Source organism: Mustela lutreola, chromosome 2 (genome assembly GCF_030435805.1).
Source record: "Mustela lutreola isolate mMusLut2 chromosome 2, mMusLut2.pri, whole genome shotgun sequence".
In the NCBI taxonomy this organism is placed as follows: domain Eukaryota; kingdom Metazoa; phylum Chordata; class Mammalia; order Carnivora; family Mustelidae; genus Mustela; species Mustela lutreola.
In genome coordinates this window covers 219730760-219749895 of record NC_081291.1, presented here as the reverse complement: position 1 = coordinate 219749895, position 19136 = coordinate 219730760, and the positions used below count along the sequence as shown (strand labels likewise).

The 19136-nt window shown below is 42.5% G+C and overlaps 1 protein-coding gene across 5 annotated transcripts in view; it reads right to left on the bottom strand.

The window, feature by feature from the left end:
• Positions 1-19136, bottom strand: part of IGSF5 (immunoglobulin superfamily member 5) — a 94077-nt gene that overhangs the window by 16026 nt on the left and 58915 nt on the right. Inside the window, exon 9 of one of the 5 annotated variants that reach the window (XM_059164759.1) lies at positions 5059-6012. The exons of 1 other annotated variant lie outside the window; for it this stretch is intronic. In XM_059164759.1, the coding sequence (XP_059020742.1) occupies positions 5891-6012 (122 nt within the window). In that variant the 3' untranslated portion in view covers positions 5059-5890. Of the gene's footprint in view, positions 1-5058; positions 6013-8891; positions 9020-19136 lie in introns of those variants that run through there. 3 more of the 5 variants (XM_059164758.1, XM_059164753.1, XM_059164754.1) reach the window with 3 other exon arrangements.

Genomic DNA, 19136 nt, shown 5'->3' with positions numbered 1-19136 from the left:
GGCCTGGGGGAAAACCCAGCCCATCCTCAAAAAGGGGCTGATCATATGGTTTCACTTACTTGTGGAGCATAAGGAATAACACGGAAGGAAAGGAAAAGTGAAGTGGAGGAAATCAGAGGGGGAGAAGAGCCATGAGAGACTGTGGACTCTGAGAAACAAGCTGAGGGGCTTGGAGGGGAAAGGGGGTGGGGGGTTGGGTGAGCCTGGTGGTGGGTATTAAGGAGGGCAACTATTGAATGGAGCACTGGGTGTGGTGCCTAAACAATGAATATTGGAACCCTGAAAAAATTATTAAGTTAAAAAGGGTGGTGCTGATCAGACAGCTTATCAACTACACACAGAAAGAAACTTTCACCTTTGAAGGCTCAGATTCTATTGTCTGAAGAAACCTGGCCTTCATTTGGGCCATGTCCCTAAAAAGAAAGCAATTAGCATCAGAGCAGAATGACTGATCATTGTTAGGACCTCCCCACACCTTGCAGGACACTCAGTGCCCTTGTTCTATCCAGTAAATGCCCAAAGCTCCCCCCCTTCCCAGTCACTGTGACACAAACCGGCTATTTAGAATAAGACCGCGGGCTCTGCCAGCCTACCAGCCACACAGCCTGAAGCAAACACCAAAACTTCCCTCAAACCGTGGCTCTTCACCATCCAAAGCAAATTAAATGATGCTTCCCCCCTTAGATGTATTGTGAGGACTAGATGACATCAGGTATTCAGTTGAACCATACAGAAAATGCCCAGTTTTATAGGTCTGACACTTGAATATTTGCAATTTCAGAAGGTTCAAACCAACATCTCAGGGCTTTAGCAAGCTGCTTGGCACATAATAAGGGCCAATAAATGGTAAATATGAATCCTACAAGGAATTAAATTAAACTTGGGTGGTGCAAAATACAATAAAAAAATAACTTCTAGGTAAGAGCATTGTATGTTCCTCCTGCTCCCCGACCTTGGACAGAACACAGTATGTGTCATTAACTAAGGTATAAACAATGATGGGAAGAAAGTATCCTTTGGGGAAATTTTAAACACCATCTGTGACAGCTCATGACAACCGGACAAAAAAGAGGTATCATCCCAATGGAGACTTTGAGCATGGTGGCCAGCTGTCCTCCACTTATGGAAGATTCTGGAGAAAGCTGTTATCCACGATGACTCATCAGTCATCCTCAGGAAGACAAAGCAAAGCTTTTCTCTCCTCTCCAGCAAGCAGGAAGCGGGCTGGGATTGGTATCTCAAGGGGTTATGGTCTTGGACATGCCTTTCATTTTAATTATTTCAACCTTACCTTTTGCATAATTTTGCATGAAAGAAATAACTTTTATCTCAAGCTCCCCAAGTCCCTAACCTGGGACTTGCAAACAGATGCCACCGCTTGGCCCTCCAACTGGCCACGGGTCAAGAAAGCACAGAAGCATTAACTGACTGGGTACAGCACAAGAATCTTCCTTGGCACTTTCCACTGGCAGTTAACTTTAAATTAAAAGGTAAAAAAGACATTAATTATCAGTTAACAAATTTCAATCTCTATTCAGACAAGGGAATTAATGTGTTTAAAAAAGGCCTCAATAATTATTTCTTGCAGTTTAGAAAGGATGATGATAAAAGTATACCTCTGCCTCCACGCTTCCTTTCTAGTTCCGAGACACTTGGTGCAAGGAAAGCCGTTGCCAACACCTGCTCACCAGGGCTCTGGATTTAGGGGCGGTCCTTCCAAATAATTTCAGGGGGAAAGGCACCTAACCCCAGGGCAAAAGGAAGCTGCTGGCAAGCTGGCCACCTTTGGAAGTTGAATCCTGCCTAAGATCTCCTTCTACACTGTTCTCCCCAGAAGTCTGTGCCTTCTCTGCCCCCGACAGAGCCTGGTTCTCCAAATGCAATTAGGAATGGCTTGTGCTGCTCACCTCCCAGTCAAGATGGGTTTCCTGCACCCTCAAAAATCTTGAAGAAAAACATTCCCTGGTGAGAAAACAAGGGGCTTCTCCTCTCTCATGGCCTTACAGCTCCCATGTTGGCAGACCTTCCCAGTGAAGAACAATGTTTTTCCAATGCTCTTATTGAGTTCTTTATAGCTCGTCACTTCTCTCCCAAAACCTTCTTCTAGAATAAGGTTTTTCCAGGATGGCCATTTTCTTCCCTTCCTTTCCTGGAAGGGAAACTGAACTGGTAACTCTTACTTGATAAGAGTCAGTCAGCCACTGGGAATGGAAAGGAGAAGAGGGTCACAGGCTTTCAGCTCCTCAGATTAAATAGTGCTCCCAGATAGCGATGCCAGATGGACAACATGCTGGGAAGCCATCAGCCCTACGAATAAATTAAATTAAACTTATATATAAATTTAAATATAAATTATATTTGAGTTAAATATTGCTAAAATGTTGTTTGTTTGTTTGTTTGATAGACCCTAATACAGGTTGCTTTTTAGCTCCTCTATTGGACCACAAGCACATACTAAGATCAGAGAACTGAGGATTCCCCATGGCTCACACCTCATAGACCAAAGGACTGAGCAGGAAGATTTGCGGAGGTGAAGCAGAAGTGCCAACCCACTCTGGTCAAAAACGCTTTACCCTCTGCCCCCACCTTTCTGCCTCCATCTTTCCTGCCTCCCCTACCACTTCCCCAACATTTTTTTTTCTCTGGCCCCCAAATATCCTGGTGTTGAAGGTAGATCTGAGGACATCCAAACCCAACCACAGATCCCCTCTCCCACTGAGTGGGATCACATCATAGGAAAGTAACCTGCCTTCTATCCATCCAACACACACACATACACATGCAACAGGTATAAACAAAACTTCATTAATTCAGGCAGGACTAGAGCAGGAGAGAAAGGAGAGAGGGAGGGAGAGAAGAAAAAGAAGAAGAGAAGGAGAGAGAACAGGAGGAGTCTCCTTATGCACGGACATGCTATACCTCCAGGATATACTGTCCGGTGAAGAGTGTGCTGCCTTCTATCTAAGAAGGGGAGTAAGACTGTATATGCGTATGGCCCCTGGGCTCCCTACAGCACTGTCCCACACCCTGTCAACATCTTCCCCTGGCAGATGGCCAAAAATCCTAGTCAGTGCACTCCAGAGGCAGTTTCTGGGCTGAGCAGGAGAAAGAGAGTGTAGAATGGACATGGAGGACAAGTGGAGAATCACAGCACAAGGCAGGTGGGAGATGGGATGGGTGGAAACATTTCCGTGTGCAACTTTCACATTGCTTTGAATTTTGAGCCTTGCAAATGTATTTCCTATTCAAAAAATGAATATAAATTAAATTTAAATATTTAAATAAATCAATCATTGGGACACAATGAGACACAGGATAAGAGACAACAGTGCGCCCTGTGAATATATCCATCAGCCCCCTCCCAAACTGGTCCATGAACTTGGGAGAGAAGGGGAGGTTCTCTCCATGTCCCAGACTAGAATTGAAAGAAATTCATAAATTTTTATGAATCATAAACAGTAACAAAAACAAAACCAGATACATGGGATTTAGTATGAGGTTATGGTCTAATTTTATTACATCCCCCAATGACTTACGAATTGGGAACCACTGGCACTGTTTCAATCACTGGGAAAGATTCGGAGGTAAAACAACCTCTTTAGAATAGTGTCCTCCTCCCTGTGGACAAAGACAAACTCATTCACAGCCAGCGAAGAGGCTCTTATAATGGAAGCTGGTCCTGGAAAGAAGCCAAACACTCCTGGGCAAAATGATGCCAGGGTTTATGGTTTTCAAGGGAACAACAACAAGGTCACGTAATAGGTGTGGCATCCCTCTCATGGGGTGAGACCAACTGCCTTGTCTCCAAGAAGAAATAGTGCTCACCTTGACAAGGTGTTGCCTGCTTTGCCAGTGAGCTAAGAAGACGGTCAGCTGGCCATCCAGCTGATAATGGGTTTGAACTATGTGTGGGGTGCCTGCTTTCTCATGCACCCCTAGGAACAACAGTGCTGACCCTTCCACCTGGAGCCTGCTCAGCAGCAGTAGGAGTCCCCGTCTGCCTAGAGTCCAACCTGGAGGTGCTCAGAACTCAAGACTCAAGACTCATGAGGAGACCCCACTAAAGAAAACCCCATCCTCCAAAGAGGAGGGGAGTAGTCCACCACTGACTGGTCTGACTCTTCACTAATTAAGCCATATGCCTCCATCTCCATCCAGGATGGGTTCAGAAAAGCAACAAACTATGGAGTACCCAAGAAAAATACTGTGAATGTCTCAGGACCTTGTTGGGATCTGATGGGAAGGTCGAGAGTCCAACCTCACCATCACTGAGCCCCTTTATAAAATAAACCAATGCTTCCCTGTTAAATGAACATGAGGGAAAAAACGCAAGGTTCCTAAAACTTGAATAAATGAATTATTCTGAAAAAAATTAACCTCTCTGACTTAAATGTTCTTCTCCTTTCTATTACCCATGTTTATATCCTTAAAACATAACTTCATAAAAACTTTATCATTTGAAAGCTTGTGCCTCATCTCTCCTCTATTATAAAAGCCTTATTATTGCATTATTTTCAAGTTATTTGGGCAGCTCTCTCATATAAGCCTCCCACACAAAAATTCCCATCATCTTGTATAGATGAAGGTTAACCCTTCATTCCCAAAGATTTCATCCCCAAATATTTCTTTTAAAAAGGGGACATTTTCCTACATAATTTGAGTATCATTTTCACACCTGAGAAATTTAACACAGATAAATATTATCAAATATGCAATAATTCAAGTATACGATAATATTAACAAATATACATACAAATAACAATAAATAATATTATCAAATGCCCCAGTCATCCGAGACCATATCAAGGAACAATGTATTTAATCTTCATGCCTCTTTTGTTTCCTTTTTTTAAATTTATTTTTTATTTATTTTCAGCATAACAGTATTCGTTATTTTTTCACCACACCCAGTGCTCCATGCAATCCGTGCTCACCACCTGGTACCCCAACCTCCCACCACCCCCCGCCACTTCAAACCCCTCAGATTGTTTTTCAGAGTCCATAGTCTCTCATGGTTCACCTCCCCTTCCAATTTCCCCCAACTCCCTTCTCCTCTCGAACTCCCCATGTCCTCTATGCTATTTGTTATGCTCCACAAATAAGTGAAACCATATGATAATTGACTCTTTCTGCTTGACTTATTTCACTCAGCATCATCTCTTCCAGTCCCGTCCATGTAGCTACAAAAGTTGGGTATTCATCCTTTCTGATGGAGGCATCATACTTTTGTTTCCTTTTACCTAAGAGGTAGATCCCTTTTCTCTGTTTGTGTTTTTGTTTTCATTAACAACATATTTGTAAGTCTCCGAGCCAGTTGTTTCATAGAACGTTGGTTGAGCAGTCTGATTTTGCCCATTGTGTCCCCATTATTAGATTCAGGTTCAGCGTGCTGGGCCGGATTAATAATATCTGATGCCGTGCCCTTCTCCCTGCATCCGAGTGGGAGCCCGTGATGTCAGCTCCTCCCATGACTCTGTGGCTGACAGGTGGCTGGGCTGGACAAGGAAGTTACTCCTGTGATTAAGAAAGAGCCTGAGAGGTGCTAATCTGAGGTAGTGTGAGGTCGCAGCTCCCCAGCTTTTCATCCCATGGTTTTCACCTGACTCAAGTGAGTGACAACAACAAAATAAGGATTCTCTAATTCCATCACTTTCCCTTTAACTCTGTCTCCTCCTTTGGTTTTGTTGCAACTTGCTTTTGCCAGCGAATAGGAAGGAGGGGGATCCCCACTCTAGCTGGGGGAAAAAGTAGAGCCTCAGGCAGGAAATGGCATTGGAGATGTGAAAGGATATTGTTTAAAAGGCTTGCATCTGGCACCTTCTCTCAGGAAGGAGATACAGCCCACAAACGCAAATGGGGCCCAGGTAAGGGCCAGGTGTCGGTGTCGGTGTCAGTGTCGGCGGTCCTCCTTCCTCCAGTCTCCTGCTGGTTCTTGAGGCACACTCGAGGAGCCACATGGATGAGTTGAGGGAGCAGGGCTCTGTTCACAGCAAGACTTCAGGTTGCTGGGTCCTGGGGCGACATGAGATCAGGCTCGGTTTTCACCCACTGCCTGGAGCACTCATAAACCTTGTGAGTCCCATAGCCAGATGCTCTGTGGCTCATCTGGGCCAGGTACTCACTGTTCTTCAGACACACAGCTGTAGAACACGTGTGCTTAATACAGCATCTAAATACATCAAGGTTACTTGAAGGTTTGGAGAAATAAACATTTTAAAACAAGTAGGAATATAATACAAATGCAAATGTAGGGAAATGTGAAACTAAATATGAGGTCACACAGAAGTCTTGTGCCTTTGGTAAGCATCCCTGTGCTATCCCCAGAACCCAAGGGACATGTACCTTGTCCCTCTACCTCAAAGACCACTCTGACAGAGACATTCAAGAAGTACTGTCCCAGCCAAGGAAGCAGCAAGTAGCCCAAATATCTGACACCACAGAGGAAAAATAGATAGTGGGAGGACTTGATTATATACAAGCAAATGGAAAATTGACTGAATATTGACTTCCTGGAAGTCAATATAATGGTCCCATGAAGGGAAAATTACTAACAATTAATCTTTAAACATTGTGTATCCTTATTTGTAGAGAAGGTTCTAAAATGCTCTCTTTTGTCTTACCCCAGAGATAACTAGTAAACTTTGTAGAGTCTGTTAGTAAAGAGAAGATGGGATCTAACTTTTTTTAGGGTTTAATTTTGAGGTGTCGGTTCAAAGTCTATATTTTGCAGACAGGGAGAGAACGGGAAGGAAGGGAGGGGGGAGGGAGGAAGGAAGGGAAGGCGGGGGGAGGGGAGGAAGGGAAGGGGGGGAGGAAGGAAGGAAGGAAGGTGGTGGGGGGGGAGGGAAGGGAAGGGGAAGAAAGAAAGGAATGGGGGAGGGAGAAAAGAGAAAGAGAGAGAGAGCAGGGAAGGAGGGAAGAATGAAGCCAATCAAATAGAATAAAGATTCCAGAGTCTTACCAGGATTTGAAATCTGACATACAATTAAAATTGTTTCATAGAATGGAGAAAAGAAATTAAAACTTTAAATAGAACAGAATGAAGTCACTATTTTTATGGATTTTTTTTAAAAATCCAAACTCTGAGGGCTCATATTTAGTTAAGCCACTATAAAGTGAAGAACCAATAAACCCTGTAAGAGTACATTTTTATGAAGTGGAAACTATGCTAATTTTTATAATTACAAAGTAGGAGACTTTTTGGAGCTGTCTGTCTACTTTAATCCTGGGTCCTCTTAAATATTTAGTTTATTGCCTCCTTGGAACCAAAGTCTGAGCAGATGAAATTTTAATGATGTCGGAAAGCTCACTAGGATCCCACCGCCGGTAGAGCATGTTAGATAACAGACCGCATACTCATGGAGGAGAGTAGCTTGTTCTAAGAATCCAGCGGCCTTGGATGCAAAGAGAACGGCACAACACTGTGCTTCTTGGTCCTTCCTAGTAGGGGTATATGTCACCACTCAGAAGACCTCCTGGTGAAGGACTGAGTGCCAAGCTCCACCCCGCCTCATCACCAGCCAACACTTAACCCCATCTAAACCGCATCCTTCCTGAAATCTCTCTCCCCTAGTATTTATCCAGTTTGTAGCTCTCTATTTATTTGTTGAAGGTATGTCACCTCAACGAGACTGGAAGTCCCATGGGGTTGGGGATCCTCCTCCTAGTCTGCCCCAAGTACCCAACATGTGCAGAATGAAGAAATGCATGAATGCAGGCCTCAATACACGGCTCCCAAGTAGCAGTGCTATCTGGGAGCTTTCCTGCTGGCCTGGGAAGCAGTTACTTGGTAATTGTACTACTAATTGTCTACCTGTACTCTTATCTAACCAAATGGGTAGGCTAAAGACTCTGGCCTCCTATAAATTCAGTCATTCATTGAGCTAACGTTCTCTGAGCTCCCTCATGTCTCAAGCACTAGAGTAGGAGCTGGAGGTACACAGACGAACAGAATACAAACACTTGTGTGAACAAATCAATCAAAAGCCTGCAATGACATCTCTTCAGAGATGAGCACACTGAAGCTTTGTCTTTTTTTTTTTTTTTTCAAAGAAAAATTATAAACTTGAGAGGAAAAAAGAGGTGGCAACCTTGACTCACCAGGATCCAAGTCCAGAGGAAAGCAGCCTCTCTGTCTTCATTCCCTGAAGCACCAAAGTTTCCTCTCCTCCAAGCAGCAGACACTAATAGAGACCCTTAAATTTGGGAGACCCAAATGGAAACCCTCAGCAACCAAATAACAAATGGGTTTAATCCACAATGCCAACTTTATTGACTAAGTTGGGAAGCTACCACTGGGCTAAGTGGGAAAAAGTCACCATCAGTTAGTGATGTCTGTCATAAGCACCATATGGCATACGTTTGTCAGTCTCACCCTAGGAGGTGGACTTACTATGGAGCTGACATGGAGAAGATCAGAGAAGAATTTTCTGCCCCTGCCTTAGCACAATATTGGGCATCCAGTAAATGCTCAAGAAAAATTTAGTTAGATCAATTAGTCTCTACTCTCGTGACATTCACTTTATGAATTCATGTCCACCGTTGTACCATCTCGTAGCTGAAGAACCCATAAGAAGGTGACTGGGATGGCAACATTGAAATAGCCTTTGTTCTGGTTCTAATTTATCGTTATCTGATAGAGTGACGGTCCTCTAAGTCTTCTGACGCACGTGATAGAGCCCAGGACATTCCTAATCAGAGTAATGCCAAAGGACATTCCCTGCATTCCCCATGACCTACAGACCTTCCACCTGCTCTTACAATCATGTGTTTCTTTATTTACAAGTTCTGTAAAGACAGTGACAAGTTCTAGTTCATTTTTGTTTTGTCAGCTGCAAAAGCAGTGTTCATATAGTAGGTCTTTATTAAATGTTAAATACGTGAACTAAAAATCTTACACCAAGAAGTCAGAAGCCTTGGCTCAACGATATGCAACATTTGGACGTTTGCACCGCAGCTGCCTCCTCAGTTTTCCCTGTACTGCAGAGCAGTAGAGTCACTGAGACAAGACATCTCTGAGCTGGAAAGGAAAGGATAAATTCTGCTTATGTGAGGCAGAAAAGTAGTTATGTTGTAACTACTGCCTATTATACATTTTTTTAATCAAAAAGGGCACAATGTGCGGTGGTGTTTAAATATGTAAAAAGCAATTATGGAGGCTTTACAGCAACAAAAAGAATCCAGTTAAAAAATGAGCAAAAACGTGAATAGATAGTTCTCCAAAGATGGTATGCAAATGGCCAACAAGCACATGAAAATAGGTTTGATATCATTAATCATTAATCATAATGAGATACCACTTCATACCACTAAGATGGATATTACCAAAAATCAGAAAATAACAAGTATTGGTGACGACGTGGAGAAATTGGAACCCTGGGGCATTATTCATAGGAATGTAAAATGGCGCAGCCACTGTGAGAACAGTATGGAGGTTCCTCAAAAACTCAAACATAAAATTAACAAATGATGCAACAATGTCTCTTATGAATATTTACCCAAAAGACTGTAATCGGGGCCTTGAACATGTATTTGAACCCTTGTGTTCGTAGTAGCATTATTCACAAGAACCAAAGAGCTCAAATTCTATTCATAGGTGATTGGGTAAACAAAATGTGGTCTCTACATGCAGTGCAATGTCCTTCAGCCTGAAAAAGGAAGGAAATTCTGACACCTGCTCCAACATGGAAAAACCTTGATGACATCGTGCTAATGAAATACACCAGACACAAAAGTACAAAATGGTATGATTCTACTCATATGAGGCCCTATAGTAGTCAAATTCATACAGAAGGAAAGTAGGATGGTGATTTCCAGGGCCTAAAGAAGCAAAATACTGGAAGCCATCTAAGTGACCATCATGAGAGGACCAGCTAAATAAATCATCATTCCAAGCACACAATGGAAAATTTTGCAGCTGTAAAAACGGATCAAGATGCTCTTTATATATTCATATGGAAAGTTTTCCAAGGTAAATAAATAAGTGAAAAAGCAAGGTGCAAAGCAGAGTGTATAGTATGCTATGATTTGTTTTTTGAATAGGGGGAGAATATGTCCTTGAATTACTTGCATATGCACAAAATTTTCCTGGAGGAATACATGAGGAACTAATAAAAATTGTTGCCTATAGGGAGGAGAAAAGGGAGCAGAGGAGGGAGGTGCTTTTCACACATTCCCAGATTGATTTTTCACTTGAGCAACATGTGAATGCACTGTCTATTCACATAGATTGGTAGAAACCACTTTAAAAAAAAATAAAATAAGGGGCGCTTGGGTGGCTCAGTCAGTTAAGCTTCTGCCTTCAGCTCAGGATGATCCCAGGGTCCCTGGTTCGAGCCCCTCATCTGGCTCCCTGCTCAGCAAGGAGCCTGCTTCTCCCTCCCCCTCTGCTGCCCCCCCACACTTGTGCTCTCTCACTCTTTCTCTGTCAAATAAATAAAATCTTTTTAAAAATTAAGTAAAATAATAATAAAAGTAAGCTCTTTAATAAGAAAAATTTACTTATATTGAGCTTCTGATAGTAACCAATTATTGAGAGGCTCTATATTAGTTTCCTGGTGCTACCACCAGATAACCAAATAACCACAAAGTAGATAGTTTATAAAACAGAGATGTATTCTCTCCCAGTTCTGGAGACCAGATGTCTGAGGTCAAAGCATCAACAGGGCCATGCTTCTTCTGAAGACTCTAGCAGAAAGTCCTTACTTTTCTCTTTCAGGTCTGGTTGTTGCCAGCAGTCCTTAGAGTAGGTTGCCTTCTAGCTGCTTTACTCCTGTCTCTGCCTATCTTTGCACAGCATTCTCCCTGTGCGTCAGCATCTCTGTGTTCAAATTCCCAGCTTTGTAGAGACACTAGTTATTATGGACTCAGGACCTATCCTAATGACCTCATCATAACTTGATTACATCTGCAAAGACCTTGTTTCCAAATAAGGTCATATTTATAAGTTCTAGGTGGACATAAATTCATGGAGGAAACTATTAAACTTGGTACATGCTCTAGAAGAGTATGCTGGTATCTGAGTGTGTTTATATAAGAACCCTCTTTCTTGGCACCTCAGAAGCATCTGTCTTTCTTTCTCCCAAGGTTGAGGTAAAGATCACCCAAAAGGAGCACCTAAGTGACCTAACAGAGAAGTTGATACAGCCACTCTTTTCTATTATCATTCCCATCATCATTTCTGATTCCAATCCTGTGATAAGGTTGCCAAAAATTCTCTTGGGCTCACTTCCTCCTAATTCATCTCTTCTGCTTCCTTCCATCCCTTGTATACTCTGCAAGTGCAGCTCTAACTAGCTCTGAATCATACTATATTCTCTGCCCCTATTATGAGAAAGCAAAGACAGAGACAATAGCAGTCACCATACAGGTGACCACACTCCACAGGAAGTGGAATCAGGCCACCTGAGCTCAGACTCACACACGTTGCATTACCAGCAGAGCAGCCTCATCCAAGTTACTGGGCCTCTCTGAGCCTGTTTCCCAACCAGACAAGAAAAGCTTCTCTGAGAAGGTGGCATAAATCTGAGATCTGAATGGGATATATGGAAAGAGTGTCCAACACAGAGGACCAACAAATACAAAGGCCCTGAAGTGGAAACAAATTTGACCAACACAGAAAGAAAAAATAGGCCAGGGAGTCTGCAGCATGGTAGTCCAGTGAGCTTGTGCATGGGTGGGTAACATAGGGGCAGCGAGTGACAACTGAAGTCATAATAATAAAGTAGAGCCAGATTAATTTGACCTTGGACGACTTTGTTTTCCTTAAGCATAATGAGAAGTTCTTGGATAGTTTTAACAAAACAATAAATAAGATCTGACTTAATTTTTAAACAGTCTGTGTTGTTTAGACTGGAGCTTCAGTGAAAGCGAGGAGACCGGTGAGAGGCTAAGGCAGTTATCCAGGCAAAAGGTGATGGTGGCTTGGACCATGATGGGAGCCACAGGCATACACCCAGTGGATGAGTTGGGGAAGTATACCATGGAGGTGGAGCTGGCAGGACTTGCTAGTGGATTCAGATGTTGCACTAATGCAAAAAGATGCATCAAGAATTGCTTCTAGATTTTTTTTCATTTCATAGTGGAGATCACTAAAAGTTCTATTTGGGGTTTTTTGGTTTGAGAGGCATAGTAGCCAGAGCTCAGGGAAGAAAATGAGGGTGAAGATATATTTGTAAATCATCAGCATATAGATGATGTGTAAAGGCACAGGACCCTAGTGAATCACCTAAGGAAAAAAAAAAAAAGTAAATAGGAGAAAAAAGACCATGGACCATGCTTCTCCAAGACGACAGACATCTGGTAATAACAAACAACAAAAAAGCAATTTGAGGGAGGAGGAAAATCAAGCAAATGAAACAACATGAAAGCCAAAGAGGAAAATGTTTCAGGAGAAAGTGGTCAGTTGGTTTAGATGTTACCAAAAGGGCCAGGGAGAGAACCCACATGGCTCTCACGGATCTTAACAAAATGGCATCCACTGATGACATTGAGGTGAACTGATTCCCTGCTGTCCTGGGGACAGAAGCCAGACTGAAGTGAGGAAATTGGGAGATGAGGGACTATACCTATAAAGTGTTTCTCTTAACACAGAGCCAGGTACACAGTAAGCTCTGCTAAATGTCATCACATACCATTACCCTGTGCATTCCACATGACTCCTTTAAGTTGTGGACTGCTACAGGCAGAAACACAAAAGTCAACATGCATGTCAAAATGACATCTCAGCCAGGAAAGGGTACCTGCAGAGTAACTTGACCAAGACAAAACAACTATTTTTGAGTAGGTAAATAAAGATAAATTTATATTTCTATCCTAAAATTTCTATTTTGCAGTTGGAGTTTCCTCAAATTTGAAAATAGAGACACCCTACAGCCCAGCAATTGCACTACTGGGTATTTACCCCAAAGGTACAAATGTAGTGATCCAAAGGGGCACACACACCCCAGTGTTTATAGAAGCAGTGTCCACAATAGCCAAACTATGGAAAAGCCTAGATGTACATCAACAGATGAATGGATAAAGAAGATGTGGGAGATATATATATGAAATATGATGCAGCCATCAAAAAAACTGAGATCTTGCCATTTGCAATGACGTGGATGGAACTAGAGGGCATTATGTTAAGCAAAATAAGTCAATCAGAGAAAGACAATTATTGATCTCACTGATAGGAGGAATTTGAGAAATAAGACAGAGGATCATAGGGGAAGGGAGGGAAAAATGAAAAAAGATGAAACCAGAGAGGGAGACAAATCGTAAGAGACTCAATCTCAGGAAACAAACTGGAGTGAAAGGAAGTGGGAAGGCTGAGGTGGCTGGGGGATGGACACTGGGGAAAGCATGTGCGATGGTGAGCACTGTGAAGTGTGTAAGACTGATGAATCACAGACCTGTACCCTGAGACAAATAATACATCATATATTAATAAAATATATACATATTAAAAAATGTTTGGTCAAAACTATAAGAAAATTCATGATGTACACAAAGAAGACTACAGGAGTTTGAACCCTGCTCTGCCATGGGGTCCTGAAGTGTAGGTGGAAGGATGCGGACAGTGAGATACAAGAGTTTTGCGGGTCATGTAGGCCCAAGGACAAACCTGCTGGAGTTTTCTTCCAATGTGAAAGAGTTGCTCAACGAATAAGTTTGCTTTTCTTTTTTTTTAAACATCACATGCCCTGATGTCTCAGCACTTCAACAATGTCATCAGAAATGAGAGATGCTAGATGTGTGACTTAATTGGAAGGTCATGCTCAGTGACATTTCCTGTAGGCTGTGACAGCATGGTACCAGCTCATTTTGTAAACAGGAGGAGGGAAAAACCTTCTTCAGCCATCATTATACTCAAAAACTCTGTGAATTCAGCAGAAAGCCAAACGAGCAAGCAAAATGCTATGACCTCTCACACTCTGAGCTCCATCACCCTGAGCAAGAAGCTGACTAGCCCTATTAAATGATCCCCTGTTTGATTTGCCCCTTGGCTCTGATTCTGCTGTTAGGAGATGTGCAACATGCCAGCTTAATCCAGAACCATTGTCTTCCACAACCCTAAAAAGACCCTTCTTCACCCAGGGAGCCTGATGACATGTTGATCTGTCTGGTAAAGAATTAATTATGTAGAAAATTAAGAACATCTCTCTCTATTCCTTCTCCTTGCACTTAAGGTACGTAGGGAAGAAATGGGTTTATTAAATCCAAGTCTCAGATACTGCCCCTCATTTATTCATTCAACAAAGATGTATTGACTCCTATTATATACCAGAAGCTATTCTAGCCAGCAACACACAAAACAGCAATACATAAGACAGACTTTTAGGGACCCTCAAGAAGCTTATTTTCCAGTGGCAGAAAGAGACCATAAACTAGCAAAGAAAGGGCTCTGTAATACTCATTTTGAATACTAGTAAATGTTACCAACAATAATACAGCAGACAAAGGAATAGAGATGACAAGAGTAGGAGAGGTCACAATTATAAATATGGTTGGCAGAGAGGTCCTACCTGTGGTGGTACTGTGTTAGCATGACCTGATGAAATGAGGAAGTTAATCTGGTGAATATCTGAAAGAAAAGCAAGGATTCAAGAAAAGGGCACTGGAAGCATAAAGCTCTAAGACAGGGGTAGGCGTGGCATATTTTAGAAACTGCAAGTATACCAGTGTACTTGTAGAAAAATGAGAAGGAAAGAGCCTGGAAGAATTCAAGATTGTAAAATTACACAGGTATTAGACATATAGAGACTTGAGGACCCTGTTTTTTTTTTTTAATAGATTTTTTCCTAAATGTATTGAGAGGCTTTTAGAGGAGCAGGAGAAAGGCATGATTTGATTTATATATTAAAATATCACTTTGGGGCATGCCTAGATGGTTCAGTTGCTTGAGCATCCAACTCTTGATTTCAGCTCAGGTCATGATCTCAAGGTCTTGGGATCAAGTCCTGCACTGGGGCTCCATGCTCAGTGTGGAGTCTGCTTGGGGATCCTCTCTTTCCCTCTCCTTCTGTCCCTCCCCCTGCTTGCAGTCTCTCTCTTTCTCAAATTAATAAATAAATGTTTAAAATTTTAAAAAATAAAATATCACTTTGGTTATCTTGTGGAGTAGAAGTAAGTAGGAGACTATTGCCAATGAGAGATGATGGTACATCCCACAGGATGATAGTAACAGAGGCTGTATTTGTTTCCCAGTGTTGCTGTGACAAGCTAACTCAAACTTAGTACCTTAAAAGAACACTAATTTATTATCTTATAATTCTGTAGGCCATTAGTCCAGGACAGTTTCATGATGCTGAAATTGAAGTGTTGATAGGGTGGCGTTCCTCTCTGGATGCTCCAGGGAAGAAACTGTTCCATGTTTATTTGAGTTGTAAGAATTCAGTTCCTTGTAGCTATAGACCCAAGGTCTCTATTTTCTTGTAGGCTGTGAAAGGAGGGCTATCCCAGCTTCTAGAAGGTGCCACATTCTTACACTCATGGCTTCTTTTTTTCATCTTCAAAGCCAGCAGCAGCAGTTGGCTCCTACCCACATCAAATCTCTTTGACCCAACTTTCAGCTTTCCTCTTCCATTTTAAGAACTCATGTGACCCAGATAATCTAGGACAATCTCCCCCTATAGTCTGTGACCAGGTCCCATCTGCACAGCCCCTGTCGCCATGTATGTGACATTCATAGGTTCTGGAGATTACAAAATGGACATATTTGGGGGGCCACTATTCTACCAACCACAGAAGTGGTGACAACTGAATTCCAGATGTCTCTGAAGGATACATCCAAAAGACACTGAATGAAAGATGTGAAGAGAACCAAAGCATATGGCTGGACTACAGCTGGCATCATTTCTGAAATGGGGAGCAGTGAAGTTGGGGAGAAATCTAGTACTTATATGTATATTTGAGGTGCCTATTCCACATTCCAGTGTAATGCCAAGTAGTAAAGTGGATAACAAGTCCGGCATCTGGGTGGGTGGTCAAGGATAAATATAAACTGTGGAACTCTCAGCCATGAGACTAAGTGAAATGTGAAGCCATCTAGGGAGAGACTGTACATCGGGAATCTAAAACTCAGTCCAGAATGAACCAAAAACATTTAGACAGCACAGGAAGAGGAGAATCCCAAAGAACAAACAAAAGCAGAGAAGTTAATGTGGTGGAAGAGGAGAATGGAGCTTCACTGAAACCATGGAGATTTCAGGAAGTGACCAACCATGTCAAATGCCACTAATGGGTCAAGGAAGATGGAGAGTGCTGAGTGTTCCCTGGGTTTGAAAAGATGGCATTTGGTGGTGGCCCTGACCAGCATGAGCTCAATGTGGAGGACAAAAATCTTGATTGGAATTGAGAAATGTGATTTGGAGCAACTCGTATGAGGACTTTTGTTAAGGTGGTTGGTAGCTAGAGGGGGTGAGAAATCAAACAAGAATAATGCTTCAGTGTAAACAATAGAGTGTCCTGGATAATGGGAATGATCCAGGAGAAAAGGAAAAGCCAACAATACAGGGAAGCCAGCTGGTATGGCCAAAGGATACAGGATCTGGGACACACTGGAGAAGTCGACATAGCTACAGCAGGCCCTTTACCACAAGAGAGGAGGCAGAATATGAGAGTCAGACCGAGGCTGGTGTTGGATTCACGAGTTGTTGGGGGGAAAAGCAAGGTGGTTCTCTTTTGATTATTCAGTAAAATAAAACAAGATCATCGACTGGGAAGTATAATTTTCCACCCCATTGAGATGGGTCTTGGCCTTGTGACTCAATTTGGCCAACAGAATGTAAGTGAATATGAGGCAAGCAGAGAAACAAAATGACCTAGTCCACCTGGTCCTGACCCCTTTGCTTCAGCCACTGTCATGAGAAGAATGTGACCCTGGCCACCAGCTGCTACCAGGATAATGAGGGACACATGGAACAAACAACCTGGGTGGTACATAGACCTACAGGTATGTTCACAAATGCCTACCGGGATTTCGTACTTGTTTGTTACAGAGCAAAACTGACTGATTCAGAAGGGTATGAGCAATTTCCAGAAGAGAAGAGAAAGGATGAAATAATTATCTCTGTGTATGTGAAAAGGAATTGACCAGAGAAAGTAGCAGGATAGGTGGACAGTGCTAAAGAACTACGTGAAGTTGTGTGATGAACTCAAAACAGGAACAGCTGGCATCACGTTCTGCCATGGGAAGCAAGTACAAAATAGTCAGAAAATTTACTGTAGTGAAGGCTGGAGTTTTTCTGAGCAATGTCAAGAAGGGCAAAGGAGCTGAGCATATGCACAAGGGAGTGGTTATATTTAGGGACCATGAGCTCTAAACTGGATGGAAAAAGGAGTGATGAAGAATGAAGAAGGATTGCTAATATACTGGTGGCCCCAATTCAGAGTAAGTATGGGAGCATAAGGACAACAGTAAGTGAAGATAAGAGGGACACTTAGGAGGCTTAGTCAATTAAGCATCCAACTCTTGGTTTCAGCTCAGGTCATGATTTCAGGGTCATGAGGTCAAGCCCCATGTCAGACTCCACACCCAACAGAGAGTCTCCTTGAGATATTCTCTCTCTCTCTCTTTCTCTCCCTCTGCCCCTCCCTCATTCTCCTAAGAAGGATGAAAGAAAGGAAGGAGAAAAAAAAAAAGAAAAGTAAGTGGGGAGTCTGAGTGGAATATGTTTAGAGTTTAAGTTTTGGAGTTCTAAGAAGTTATCAAAGCAGTGGGTAGGGACTGGAGTAGAGAAAAAAACATGTGTGCATGGTGAGGAAATGAAGGACCCAAGAAGCCTGAGTGTGGTGGTTTGACATGAGTGTTCAGCCACCAAGAACACTGGAGCAGTGCTGAGGGCAATGTTCTGTGTGCAGTATCCATAGTTGTTAGCATTCAGTTGAAGCTGCTGTGAGTTTCCAGAACAAGGACAGATTAATTATTACCTCTAATAACCACCCTTCTTCCTCGCACCCTGATTCTTGCCCCTGAGGTAATACAATGAGATGCAATTACAGCTGCTTCAGATGTCCCCCTACACACACTGTGGCCCACAAAATACATATATATATATATATATATATATATATATATATATATATATATATATATATATATATATATATCTGGGTGGTGATATAGGATGGCTTGTGTCATAGCCCTCCTCCTGTTCTGAAAAAGGAAAATAGAACTTATTTCTTTTCTAAGGAAAACCAGAGTTGGACAGTAGGTTAAGCAGTAAAAACAGATTTTATTCAGAATGATTAAAATAGGGGAAAATATATTTGACTATAGGCCAGGCTCAATGCTGCTACAGCATAAGCAAGTAGAAATTATGGCCAAGGAGCACGTGTGAGACAGTGGATAAAACATTTCTAAGAAGAGACCCCAGGGCTAAGGGGGATTCTGGCAAAACTGACCTCATGGGATTCTTGCTGAAGGCAGGCCAGGTGATCAGACCCCACCTGGGGCAGAAGAGGAGGATGAACAACCTGACCAGACATCCAGGGTGGGAGCTGCTGGTTAAACTGTCTGGGCAGTTTCCTTGATAAAACTAGATTTTACAAGGAAGCACACAGACAGGTCCAGGAGAAGGTTCAGGAGCCTGACTAAAGTTTGGTCAAACAAAGAATCTTTGTCACTCCCTAGTGTAAATAAATTCTCCTTGGAAAGGATCCTGGGTTCTCACCCTTTGGAATGTAAATAAATGACTCCAAGAGGAAGAGATTAGTGTCTCAGGGATAGTCCTGGGTCTCATCCCCACCTTGAACTATAAACATACACTTCCAGGGAGGCAAATCTCTCTGGAAAGTTCTCCCTGTCTAATCATACTTCAAATTCCCAGGCTTGCTCTTTCAGCCCAGGCCTCAAGGTTAGTAAAATGTGCTCAGAATACTCTAACTGTGCAGAAACATAAAAATATTTTCTCTACGGTTCCCCAGGGAACGATAGGGATGAAGGGTCCAACTTTTCCACGAACATGGGGAAGTGACCAGGAGATCAGCGGAGGACAGTGACAGGACAGTATGGTATGATGCTTGACTGTACATGTCATGGGGCACCCCAGTATTTGTCTAACCCTTACTCTGGATGTGTCTGGGAGGGAGTCTGCAGGAGACTCACGTCTGAATCAGCGAGCTGAGTAGAGTGGAGCGCCCTCTCCCATTAGGGT